Here is a 14,557-nt window from a genome sequence, read left to right on the forward strand (position 1 = left end):
GGAAACCAAAACAACATAATACGTAACCAAAAGCAGTTGAGATCGTTCCTTTAGTCGTTGCCTTAACTTAGATTTTGGGGGAGTTGTTATTCTGGCAACACTGAAAATTCTTCAGGTTCATATTTTCTGTTGCAGAATAACATTATCTATGATTGTGCTAAATTGCATTTCATTATCTCCTTTTACTTATGAATAAACATGAAAAAGAAAAATTGTAAATTTTGTATTATTTTAAGGCAGGTAGGCTCTTAAAGGTAACTCCTCGGCAGCAGTTGGTTGCTTAGATTGAGATTTAGCGTTCCTTTCTGCACCGAGGCCATATGAAACATGGATCTAGTTTAACATGGGATCCGAACCACATAAGCTCCCACTAGGAAATGAATCCTGGTATCTAACTGAGAGAACTTGTCACTACAACTACCAAAATCTATTGCTGTACTGTTATAAAACCAACAGAAAGCAATAATTATTTTCAACATTTTCTACAATGCCCCATTTTGAACAAGGTTGCATCTTTACCAATGTTATCATACCTCTGGAACGATTTCAGACATAAAATTACTGTAAGCAATAAAATAGTGCTTTCGTCTATTGGAAGCCATGTAAGTACCTAGTTGTGACACCTGTTTAAGCATGTTTCCAAAATAAAGCAAAAAAAAAAAAAAAAAAAAAAAAAAAAAAAAAAAAAAAAAAAAGTGAATTTTCAATCAATTGCAACTTTGTCCCCATTATTCGAAATCCGTCCGTCTCAACTGTGTTGTTAGTGTGGCAGAGACGTCCAAAATTGGCCCTTTTTTGGGTATTGTATCGTCCTTATTTCGTAACACTGAATAATAAATACGGTATTGTATGTTTTCGTTTAACATGTAAATATGAAATATATAATAATCTATGCCACTTGAAAAACACAACTTTATGCAGGATTGGCAAAACTGTTCATCTGTTGGTACTGCAGAGCACGTCAAACGATTCCTCCCTGTCCATATTTACTTTGTACGAAATTTCAGCAACTTTTATCAGTTAGTTTAAAGTAGGTACATGATTGTATTTGGTCTAGGAATTAATTCGTGCGGTTGGTACGCACACATTGAAGCTGTAGTACAAACACAAAATACATAAATACCTTAAGAAAAATATTGTCCATCGCTAGCCACCACTTTCGCCCATCTGTCAGGCAATGTACGGATTCCGTGGCGAAAGAAGTCCTCATCCTTGGAAGCGATCTAGTCAGAGACCCATGTTTCGATATCTTCTGAAGAAGTAAACCGCTGTCCAATCAAATCGTTGTTCATGCAATCGAACAAGTAGTAGTCCGAAGGAGCAACGTCTGGTGAATACGGCGGGTGGGGTAAAACTTCCCATCCGACATTTTCTAAATAGGTTTTGACCGGTTTTGCGACATGTGGGCGAGCGTTATCATGTTGAACAATAAGTTTATCATGTCTGTTCTCCCATTCTGGTCGTGTTCTGGCCAGAGCTTGCTTCAAACGCATTAATTGTCGTCGATAACGTTCTCCATTCATAGTTTCACCCGGTTGCAGCAGCTCATAGTACACCACACCTTTCATATCCCACCATATGCACAGCATAACCTTTGCACAGCGAATATCTCGTTTTGGTTATGATGGACCTGGTTCACCTGGTTTCACCCAGGCCTTTTTTCGTTTAGTGTTCTCGTAATGGATCCACTTCTCATCACCCGTAATAATTCGATGCAGAAACCCCTTTCTGCTCTGTCGTTGAAGCAGCAATTTGCAAATGGTTTTTCGTCTTTCAACGTCTCTGTCTTTCAATTCATGTGGAACCCAATGTGACATCTTTTGAATCATTCCCATGGCTTTCAAGCGTTTGGAGACTGTTGTTTGATCAACGCCTAATGCTGCTGCATGTTGTTCCTGCGTTTGACACGAATCCTGCTCGAGCAATGCTGTCAATTCTTCGTCTTGAAATTTTTTTGGCTGTCCAGCTCGCTCTTGGTCTGCCAAGCCGAAATCACCACTTCTAAACCGTGCAAACCACTTCTGACACGTTCGCTCAGCTAGAACATGGTCACCATACACTTCCACCAAAATACGATGACTTTCAGTCGCACTTTTCTGCATGTTAAAGTAATGCAGCAGGACACCCCGCAAAAACACTTTATCAGGCACAAATTGCGCCATGTTCACTTAACTACAAACTGGTGTTGTTGACGCTTTAATCCACTGCCCTATACTACGAACGATACGCGATGACAGGGGTTTGCAACACATGTGTGGATACACGGAACTGTGGGACGCTCCGTTCGTTGCGCCATCTCTTGTCCACCCGCACGAATTAATTCCTAGACCAAATATTAAGTAGGAATAGCGAATTCCGGAATTTTTACTTTCCGAAATCCGGAAAGTGAAATTTCCGATTTTAGAAAACTCTGACCATCTGAAGGTCGTCTACCTGTGTCATTACTTGCTTGGTACAAATATACCAAGAAAGTTCTGTTGCTTTTTGTGGAAGTCCGTGTTCAGTTACACCTCACACCGTTGAGTTGAATGCGAATGGAGTTAAGGCGAAGGTCAATTGTTGGTGTGCATATATATCCAACATACTACCTAGTTGTGGTAGTTCAGTTACACTGTGAACTTGCGTTAAGAATAGAGTGAACATGGGACCTTCACAGAGCGTTGTAAGAGTGTGAATGTTGTACGAATTCAAAGCTGCAGCGGGGTGGAAGATATGCCAAGCCTTTGGTGAGGATGTGACTATGCGGACAGTACAGCGCTGGTTTAACGAGTTTAAGGACGGTGACGAAACACTCGAAGACGCACTACGCCCCGGAAGACCAGCATATATACAAAATGAAAATCTTCAGGCAGCAATTGAGGCACACAGTGGCCAGAATGTGAGGAAGGGGGACTACAATTCAGTGTGAGTGGAGAAACCATTCGGTAGCACCACCAGCAACTTGGGAAGCACTATAAGTTGGGTCGATTCGTCTCACATGATTTGATTAGGGTTTAGATTCCTGGACTTTCAGCATCTATGGTCATTTAGCCCGTAACGATGTTGAGGGATGACTTCCCTCGGTGAGCACACTATCCAAGGAAAGGGAAGGAAGGAAGCGGCCTGGACCTATACGTTAGGTACCACCCCGGTATTTGCCTGGTGTGAATGAGGAAAACCTCATTCAGGGTCGCTGGCCTGAAAAAGCGTTTTACACTTTTTCGACCGAGTGCCCCCACCACCCGGGGCCGCTCGCACCGAAGGCGAGAGCGTTAGCGACTACGCTACGCGGGGCCACACCCCACATGATTTGACTCCGGGTCAGAAGGCAACACGAACAGACACCTATGTTTCACTGTTGTTTCGTCTGAGGAAGGAGCTATTTCTGGACAGGGAGTTGACATGTGATGAGAAATGGGTCCTGTACGAAGCTCCACGGCGCCATCATCATTGGTTAGCATACCATGAACCGGTTTCAAAACAGCCGAAACCAGAAGGTCTTCCTGTGTGTTTGGTGGACTGCTCGTGGTATTGTGCATCGGGAACTGGTACAAGCTGGTCAGAGCATCAATGCAACTGTGTACTGTCAGCAGTTGAGCCGTGTTCAAGAAAAACTTAAAACTCTGGAGCCAGCACCTCTCAATAGCAAAGGGGTCCTCCTGTGCAGGACAAAGCTAAGCCCCACTTGGCTAGGATGACCCGGGACACCATTCTACGCCTTGGATGGGAAACACTATTGCATCTGCCAAGTTCCCAGGGCATAGCACCGTCAGATTATCATCTGTTCCATTTCTTGGACACTCGCCTTAGATACGCCAGTTCAAATCCCTAGTAGAGGTGCAAAATGCATTTGATACCTTCTTCGCTTCAAGGATCACCAAGTTCTACCACGATGAAATCCATGGCCTTCCAGAACGTTGGCAAAGGCCGTCGATGGTGATGGGGACTATTTTTGATCTTCCATGTACATCTTAGGTGATATATCGATGTTCGAAGGTGGGTGAGGAACCGACAGAATTTTCTTGGTTACCTTTCTACATGGAAGTTAGTAACACTTTGTATACACTAACAACTTACACATTTATTCCTTCTTATCTCTCATTTAATTCTTTTCAAGATAAGCATATTCTCCTCCTAACACCCTGTCGCAAGAGCTAGATTGAGAAGAAAATCACGATTTTCTGTTTAGCAAACTACGAGGGACATTCCGAAAAGAAGTTTCATCATTTGTTTTGAACGAGAAGATGGTACACCAGGTGAAACAAACAATCGCCATAAGAAACCACACCCGTTGCTGGTTTAACGACGGAAGGAGCGTCAGCGGAGATGGAATGACGCATGCGCAGAGCACCGAAGAAAGAGCAGCAGCAGACCGGCGTGTGCTGATGTGGTCGCCAATGGAAGTGCGTGCTGTTATCCGGTATGAATGTGCACGTGAGACTAGTGTATTGTGCTCTTGGACGACATCGAAAAAGCACACACTGCACAGCTCACACAAGATAAGATTCGTCGCTTCGGATGGAAGAGATTGGATCACCCTGCCTACAGCCCCTATCTTACCTCATAAAATTTTCACCTGTTCCCTGCATTGAGAGACACATTCTCGGGACTTCACTTTCAAAACAATGCTGAGGTAAAGCAGGATGTGAGATAATTCCTTGCATCAAAAGAGTACCGACTTTTACCAGAGTGGTTTCTTTAAACTCATTGCGCGCTACGACAAATGTCTCAATGCCGGTGTCGACTATGTCAAAAAAATCATGTAAGTTGTATAGCTCATGATGCCAGGGTGTATTTGTGTTTGGCAATAAAGATTCCGTGTTACGGAAACTTTATTGCCAAACACAAATATACCCTGGTATCATGAACTACACACCTTACACGATATATATATAAACAAACTTTCAAAACGTCTCTCGTATCCTGTAAGCAGGGCTAAAAAAGTCCCGGGCGTCAGTTCCCACGGCGATCGCAGATGTGTCTCGCGCCTAGTTTTTGAGAAAAGTTTCTCAAAGAGATTCTCGATTTTAGTCAAGTTGCTTAGTATTGTGTCAGTATTACCTGCGTTTCCTGCGTTTTCGGGAGGAGTATGAACCAACTTAATAATAATAATAATAATCCGAAGTCATCAATAAGGTGTGACAGCCTAAATAACTTAATGTTTATTAAGATGAATGACTCATTATGAGAAGATTTTGATCCATCTAGAACAATTGGCGTTTCAGCGCTCAAACTACAAGACAGGTACATGGACATAAAACACACGTAATTCCTTTGTAAAACACCCTTACAATACCTTCAAATGTTATCTTCGAGGGATAACCTTTATACTAAGGTAAATCTGTGTTATTTTTTACAGGGTGTCTACTAAAATTCCAAAATGAAATTTCGTCTTTTTCATGACCTTTTCTTTACCAAATCATAAAATTTCAAATTTTCATCCATGCGATAGAAACGTACTTTGCTTGCGATTTGGTAGCGTCTAAAGCCGACGATAGACATTTTTGGTATTGAACTTTGAAGTTTTACAGAACAAAATTTTTCAATCTGTACTTACATTTGTACAGCTAAAAAAAAAAAAAAAAAAAGCTAAATTTCGTGACTTTCATGACTGATAGACACCGTGTTTTACTAATAACACTACATGCCAATACTTATAGGCTTATGTATTAAACTGTATATACATTACCATGGCGCCTTTGTCAATAAGAAATTTTTCAAGCCCTGCGCATAAGACTCAATATTTGTGTACTTCTAGCAACCCCCCCCCAATAATAATAATAAACAGAAGAAAATGTTTCACGCTCACTGCAATGATTGTAAAAAACTGAGGAACGATTTCGAGGTACATGGTCATCATCATCAGCTTACGTAAGTCTGCATAATGTTTTTAAAAAGGTGAAATTAATCCGATATGAAGCGAATTTTTAACAACATATTTCTGCCATTTCGTAAGCATAAATTAGCGAAGAAGGTCTAGCTAAGCAATTTATGACGGTTCATTCGCTATAGTTCTCTATGTCTGCAAATTATGTACTTGCTTTGAATTACCTCTTTTCGGATCTAAAGATCCAAAATATTTCAGGGAAGAATTTTCTTGTAGGTCTTATATCTGGACAACTACATATAATGTAGCCAAACCCAAACTATCACTTAACTCAGTATGATGTGCTTATTCCGTAGGGAATACGTAAACTCGACTTAGGGGCTGTTCAAAAATTTGTGGTCCCTGATCCAAAAACTAATAATTGGCCAAGATCGCAATCTTTTGATGCATTTTATTTTCGATCATTCCTAAAATTCTTGGCCAAGATCTCAATCTTTTGATCCATTTTTTTTTTTTTTTGTTTGATCATTCCTAAATTTCTTGTTTACCTTTTTGCTTAGTTTTCGGAATCATTGCGGGAGCTATGAAGCACTTTCTTTTGTCTACTATCGTGTCTATTAACACCGCGTGAGCTCCTTCGTGGCTAAGTGGTTAGCATACGCGTCTTTGGCGTGGGAGACCCGGGTTCGATTCCCTGCGGGAGCTCATGTGGTTTGGATTCTACGTTAATCAGTAGGTCCACGTTTCATATAGCCTCGCTGCTGAAAGGACGCTAAACTAAAATCAACTCTACTTTATTTACACCGCTCGCAATCTACACTGTTATGGTATTTTTCACACTGAAAATATTGATTAGAAAAAATGGCACAGAAAGTGCAAAGGAATACGCACGGAAATACAACTGTTAGAGGAAAATTTTTGTTGCTAGTCTTTACCTTGTGTATCACATGATTAAACAATCCAAGTTGAGATACTTCCAGGCAATTGACAAAGTTTCTGGTCGTTGTATTGATGGTATTCGTTTCCGGTTGACATTTTGGTTTCTCTGCAGTTGACACTTTCTTTTTACTTCCTTTCAGTTTTTCTTCTCCCTCGCGGGAATTCGGCTTCACGTTCTCATTTGACGATGAATTCCTTGATCCATTATCAGGCTGTTTCTTCGCACAATGTAAAACGAAGTCGGGATCATCATCATCATCGTAATCATCAGGAAGTTTTGGATACCTGGGGCGAGGTCTGAAAAATAAAAGGAAAACGCATTCACATTTTAGTTTCTGTAAACAAAACACAATCTAGATTCGAGTATAACTAACTCGGATAAGATCGTCATCTCAGCAAACGTCTACACAACATGATAACAAATGTATTCACTTATGGATGTTCAGACTGCGTTCCTTCCCGGGGGAGGCTCATCTGGTTTGGATCCCATGTTAAGCTGTAGGTTCACGTCTCATATAGAATCACTGTTGAAAGGAACGCTAAACTCAAATTCAGCCATTTTACCTTGTATCCAATATTGGGGTATTTGTTAGTAAATAATTTCAGACATCTCTGATACTTTCTGGCAAGTAAATGACAATGGAAGAATTGGTGGAATGAAAATGTGGTAGAAAATGGGAGTACCCTGAGAAAACCCACGGACACGATGTTGTCTTCCACAAACTTACTTTGCCGGGGATCGAACAAGGATCCATGCACCATAGATAAGCACTCTACCACTAAGCCACTGCACCACAGCTAGTGATGTGCAGAAGTGAATTTTTCGCTATATTTTTCCCAAAAAATTTTCCGTTCTAAACAAATAACAGTGATCAAGTAACAATTCCTCATTAACCTTAAAACTGATTGAATTCATGTATAGAAATGTTAAAAAGTGAAAGATCTTTTAAAGAATCTGAAAATTTTCATGGCTCAGAAAATTTTTAATACTATGTAGGAACAAGTGAAACAATTTTTCATGAATCGAAAAATTTTCTGTGTATGGAAAAATTGAAAAACTTTTTATGAACCGGAAAATTTTCATTACGATGTAGAAACAAGTGGAAAAAAAAACTTTTCATAACCCAGACAATTTTGAATATTATGTATAGTGATGTTAAGTGGAAAATTTTCCACTATATTTAACTGCATATTGAGCTATAAAATTGAATTCCTGTAGAGGAAAGTTAGACATCAACAAATTTTAATGTTCCAATTATCTTTCTGGAATCGAAAAATTTTCTAATATTTCGAGTTGGCAAACAAAAATTGAAATAGTCTCTCTCTCTCTCTCTCTGTGTGTGTGTGTGTGTAAAGTCAGAGAATATAAATCGAGTTCGTAGAGTACAAATATCCCATCCTACTGTTTAAAATGTAACAAGAAAGCGAAAAGAAGCCATTTGTGAATTTATTAATTATTTCAAAGACACAAAAGTCCACTATTTATTCACACATAGGCCTGCCTACGTAGTGAAATAAGTACATAAAAGTTCCAGTTCCTTATGAAAATTATTGTTGTAACAGAAAATAAGAAGAAATGCTTTCATTTTACTGTTTAAAATTATGAGAAAACTTCGTCTTCGCATATTAAGCTGACGAAACATAATTTTGTGAAATCAAAGATGAATTCTGAGGAAAGAATACATTGAAGCTTTTAAATCATTTTCGAAGAAATGAAGAATCATTAGATTTTCACTTCTTGGAACTTTTTCCAAACAATATTTATTACAACGATATAGGAATAAGTGGAGTATGTATGTTTTCATGAATCGGAAAATTTTCTGTTTCAAAATTTCCGAAAAATAGTCATCACTGATCACTAGAGACACGATTTTGTGGTAAATAAAAATTCGTAATTTCGTTATAAAAATATGCGTAAAGCGGGATAAAATCGGCGAATAAAAATTCAATGTAAGAACACTATTTTCCTTGGCGATTACATTTAGTACCCTTTGTTTCACCTTAATTTCCACTTATCAATCATCATGACATGAGCTCATGAATGACTATGAAATAATATTTGAGTTAAAAAAAAAAAAAAAACTCTAAGTAGCCTCATTGAATAAAAGTATCATTTAAAAAAAAATAAACATACACAGGGAACATTAACAGAAAAAATAACTTTAGTGTTCACAGTTTACTTATGCAAATAACACGTAAGCATTGTTTCAATGTTTTCTGGTGTTAAATTTGTTCTTTTGTCGGTAACGCAAAAGAACATCTTTTTGTTATTTTCCCTTTCATTGTGCTCCACATATGAATCGCATCTCTTCCAGCTGCTAGTCTAATATTAGAAAATTTACACGTTAACTATTTTTTTTTTGCGTGCATCAAAAACGTAGTAAACATGATCTTTAAATTCTTGTGCTCTATCGAAACGTGTGATTTTTCGTCAGTGTACCGGTTGCTTTGCCGTTTAGAAGCAGACGAGGCAAATGTGGGACCACCCTCGTTGAAGCCAAGAAAATACAAATTAAGGGAGGTCTGGCCCCAGACAGCCGGCAGTCCCGTATTTCATTATGGTAGACAAATAACGAACTAGTAGCGTTTACTCACGGTCAAGTGTGCAGAAGGGAGAAATAATGGTAATGAATAAATCGTAAAAGCGTTGAAAAATTGTCACTTTTGTGTAAATTTCGTGGAATATCGAGATTTGTTGCAAATTTCGCTAATTCGACAGGATTTCGCGTTTAATCGCGAACGTTATAAGACCTAACAAATAGTGAAAAAATATATATTTTGGGTACACAACATTTTCATACAAAACTGATACATTTCGCGTGTCACCAAAAAAATCTTGTCTCTACTGATCACATTTTAACGCTAAAACCCGGGACACCTTATGAAAATTTACATATAGTCATGACTAAGCACTTGCTTCTTACAGAAATATCAAAATTAACTACATGACAGGTCAACATCCATTAAATGTAAAAGACAGTAGATTACTCCTATTTGTTGAGTATGGATGAACCGATCCAGAAATAGAGCTTCTTAATATTTTGCCGAAATTCGCCACATGGGAATGGTGCACTGGGTGTATATAATATTTGGCGGCCTGCATCTCGGGCCAGGAATTACATGGACAAAACAAAACAGAACGAATTTCTTACTTTGTTCATCTTTTTCCTACTTTCTATCTCTGTTAAATTCAATAACATCTGAAGCTATCAAGGTAAAATGTCTTCTTTCCCTGCATGACTTACTTTGGACTAGGGCTGCTTTACCAAATATTAGTCCAGGATTTTCTTTTCAAAACTTAAATTGAAAATATTTGCACTTGCATGCAAATCAACTACTTCATCCCCACGCTTAATTTTCAACAGACAGTTTCACACTTACTTATAAATTACAATTTCTTCTAGTCGATTTTTATTTTTGTACTTACGAATGATGAAATGAGATGCTCTTTTCATAAAACTCAAGAAAAACGGTGTAGGCACATTGTACTGTTGAGTACGGCAAGAAAAAAAAAGTAACAATAAACTTACCTCGCAGGGAGTGAACGCGATTCCTGATCACCTCTGCCACGACTTCTCCCACGTCTTCCACCTGCAGGTGCCATTGATTCCCTAGAAAGAAAATACACAATTTACAATTACAAGGGCGCAGATTAAAGTAATGCTTTCCCAATTTACCTTTCGTTAGTTTTACTTACAACTAACTGACAATTCATCTAATTTCTTAGAACTTACTCTTACATTATTTTGTTCATATTAAAATGCAAATTTCCTTGCACTAGTGCGCCTGTCTGTAAAGTCTATCTCAGCGTTTCCCAACCTTTTTCAACCTGCGGCACCCTACGGGTGTAACTTAAATTCTCGCGGCACACTTAGATATTATTATTATTATTTGTAAATATAAAATACGGTAGTAATTCTTTCTCTGTGATTACTGATCAGTTTCTCACAGAGAAGAAAGCTCGACCACTGGTTTTTACCCGTGGTAAATTATTATGCTTATTTTTCGTTCTAATTTAAAAATAGAAAACAATTGCAATGAAATACAGGACTCAGTTTTTTTAAAAATGATACACTTTCTTTTTCGAAAACTTTACGCAACATTTTACTAAGAAGGAAGATCACAAAATAACGAACGAACAAACAAATCTCTTGTATTTCTAAAACACAAATGTACGTAATTTGTATACATGTTTGCTTTGTCGAAAGGAGTGAAAGATATTTTAAAATTTCAAGTTACCAAATAGTCCGCAACAATAAATGGCAGGGTTGGCTGGTTTAAACCAGCTAATAAAAACGAAAAATGTTCGTAAAAGTGTAAAGTGTTCGTAAAATCTTGTGAACACACATTTGTGGGTTATCACGTTTCACTCCCGTATAATATTCGTATTATATTCAGATCTAAATTCCCCATTCATTACTCAAAGAGATTATACTACAAAAGCAACCTTTGTTTGTTTTTTATATATACAGTATGTTTATGAATGTTCCTTTTGTGATTTTTTTATAGTGTGTTATTATTGATGCAACTGCAATCAAAGAAAAATTCTAAATATTGTTTCGTTTTAATAATGTTTAGTTTACTATTAATAAAATACATTGAAATGCCGTACTTTTTTCTGGGTGGGGTGGGGGTCATACAAACTCGACGAGAGGCATATATTGAAATCAGAAGTATCTTTGGTATCTATTTATGTATAAACGGGTCAGAGCTAAAGTGGACTCAAATAATTCGTATCTTTATTCACTTTTCTTACCGATATGCAAATTAAGTCGTGTTATTTCTTTAACTTGGACTAATAAAAGTCATAGTGAACTAACTTGTACTGAATTAGTTCTTCTGTACTCTGCAATATTTTGAAATTGTCCATATGTAATTCTGTATAATGGTTTCACTTGTGCAATTGTTTATCTTTTTGTCCTTCTGTCCTAATGACTCTTGACGATTATATTAACAAATATGTAAAGATCAGTCAACGTATTTTTTATCAGGAGTCCTTCGCGAGTGAGTCGTCAGACGGATCGCATTTGTGGCCAATTAGTCCCGGTTTCGAGTTCAAATGGAGAACAATTTCTTTCGGATATAAGTCGAAAAACGGTTTGGATTCCGCTTTAAGCTTATGTGACCCCTTTCAGCATAACCCAGTTGTTGCAAAATAACACCAAGGTGAAACAAACTTATTTCTGTCCATATGTGATATAAATACATAGATCAAATTATATATAAAAAAAAAAAAAAAAAAAAAAAAACATTGTTTAAACAAAAAAAAAGTATGGTTTTTGCCAACCCTGATAAATGGTCATAACAATTATAACAAATACTTTTTTCCAACATTAAAAATATACAGAAAAGTAACCCAGTATGACACTTATAATTTATTAACATGGTTAATATACTTACAATTTTTAAAAAATAAATGAAGATTAGAATTGTTCAATAATATTAGTAATGTAACAATTTTTCAATAATATCTATTGAAGGTTACAATTATTTAATAATAATATATGAACGTTACGATCTTTCAAAACTAAGTAAAACAAGTTGGTGCACGAAGCAAAATTAATATATGTAACTTAAATTTGATGTCCTTTCATAATCTTCTTCAATTGTGTAGAGATGAAAGGGCTCGAAAAAAAAAAAAAAAAAAACCGGCTTATTTGAAAAAAAAAAAACGGTTTTTTCTGCTTCGCTTTTTTGCTTGGGAAATTTTGGGCTTTTTTAAAAATTTTGCTTTAAACTGATAAAGCAGACTTTGTTTCGCTTCTCTACAACAAAAAAGAACTAATTTAATTAGTGGTTGATGCAGATAATAATATGAAACCTCGAAAATAAACCATAAATTTCAAAAAGATTTTTTTAAATTCTTAACATATTTACATTATGAATTCCAAAGGATTAACCAATATATGTAATAATATTTTAACCTCTTACATACAATAAGTACTTAAAAAATGATACACAAATAACTAGCAAAATTGTATGTAGTATTTTTACTTCAAAATATCACACACACTTTTTGAAGCAACATAAAAAGAAACTTGAGAGAAATCTGCACATCAAGAGCTTCATTTCGGGTGGTTCTATACATTCTTGAAATTTTTCAGTTAAGTTTTAACTTTCATATACATTGTATGAATATTTCGAACAAATTTTTCACTGATTGATCACATACGTAATAATCTGTTACCACCTATCAGGTGCTTCGGATCTGCAAAATCGGTAAAGCTCTAAATTCTGTAATGAACTGACTGTTTCTTAAGTTTGTTCAGAATCGGGAAAGTATTGAATTTTCTGTTCATAGATCATATACGTAATAGAGGGTTCATCTGAGCATATGGTTTCCTAGGCTATAGAATATATAACTACCATCACGGTTTACCCAGTTCTGAAGGTTTCTGAATTTTTAACAAGAAAATTCAACATATCGTTACGAAACTTTTTTGTAAAAAAAAAAAAAAAAAAAAAGAAAAGAAAAAAAAAAAAAAAAAGAAAAACTATGGAATACATATAAAAAGAGTAGAAGAATCAACAACTGTTTCAATTCACAGGAAAGACGACAAAATTAATTGTAATAATTATCGAGGCATTTTTCTTAACATTCTATTAATAAGACTAATTCCATACGCAGATGAAATTATTAAAGATTATCAGTGTGGATTTAGTCGAAATCGACCAGATATTTACCATTCGACAAATACTCGAAAAGAAATGGGAATATATTACCCAGTACATTAACTGTTTATTGATTTTAGAAAGGCTTACAACTCGGTTACGAGGGAAACATTGTACAACATTCTTACAGAATTTAGAATACCGAAAAAGCTAGATTTATTAAGTTTTTACATGAATCCCAGAGTAAAGTCCAAGTAGAAAAATGCGAGCTTCCACGTCGAGATTGGCCTGAAACAAGGATATGCGTTATCGCCGTTATTATTCAGCTTTGTTCCAGAGTACGCTATAAGAAAAATCAAAGATAGGAACCAGGGCCTAGAGTTGAATGGTATTCACCAGGTTATGCTGTATGCTGATGATGTAAATCTGATAGAAGAACAATCGAAAGAAATGCAGAGGCCTTATTAAACGCTTGCAGGGACATGAGTAAATGCAGAGATATCTAAATACAAGGAAGTTCACAAGGACCGTAATGCGGCAAATTATGAATGCGTTAAAATATCAAATACTTTCGACATAGTGGATACTTTCAAATATCTTGGATCAGTATTACCAAACCAAAATCATACCCACAAAGAAATTAAATGTCGACTCAAATCAGGAAATTCTTGTTATTATTCAGTTCAAAATATTTTGTCGTCACGAATTCTGTCAAGGAATTTAAAGCTTAAAATATATAAAATGATAATCATGCCTGTTATGCTTTATGGTTGTGAAACATGGTCGCTTACGCTGAAGGAAGAACGCAGACTGAAATTATTGGAGAATAAAATTCTGAGACGAATATTTGGACCAAAGAGGAACGGGAATGGGGAATGGCGGAAACTTCATAAGGAGGAACTACATAATTCATACGGTTCGGTTTACCAAACATCGTTAGAGTCATCAAGTCTAGGAGGATCAGGTGGGCAGGTCATGTAGCCAGAATGGAAGAAAGTAGGAGCGCTTTCAAAGTTTTAACTGGAAATCCAATCGGGAAACGTCCATTAGGGAAACCTAGGCCCCATGGGAGGACAATATTAAGATGGATCTAGCAGAAATAGGAATACAGAGTAGAAACTGGATTGAATTGGATAAGGACAGAAGTCAATGGAGAGCTTTTGTGGCCATAGAGAAAGAGAGAGAGAAAATACATTTAAG

At 36.7% G+C, this 14,557-nt stretch overlaps 1 protein-coding gene across 4 annotated transcripts in view; it reads right to left on the minus strand.

Annotated features, from left to right (window-relative positions):
* LOC145671331 (DNA damage-binding protein 2-like) overlaps positions 1-14,557 on the minus strand; it is a 212,196-nt gene that overhangs the window by 146,194 nt on the left and 51,445 nt on the right. For all 4 annotated transcript variants that reach the window (XM_081740344.1, XM_081740342.1, XM_081740343.1 and 1 more), the window contains exons 2-3: positions 10,276-10,356; positions 6,742-7,042 (exon numbers count right to left, since the gene is read on the minus strand). In XM_081740344.1, coding sequence (XP_081596470.1) covers positions 6,742-7,042; positions 10,276-10,349 — 375 coding nt within the window. In that variant the 5' untranslated portion in view covers positions 10,350-10,356. The remainder of the gene's footprint in view (positions 1-6,741; positions 7,043-10,275; positions 10,357-14,557) is intronic.

Source organism: Thermobia domestica, chromosome 15 (assembly GCF_964235325.1).
Source record: "Thermobia domestica chromosome 15, izTheDome1.hap1.1, whole genome shotgun sequence".
In the NCBI taxonomy this organism is placed as follows: Eukaryota; Metazoa; Arthropoda; class Insecta; order Zygentoma; family Lepismatidae; genus Thermobia; species Thermobia domestica.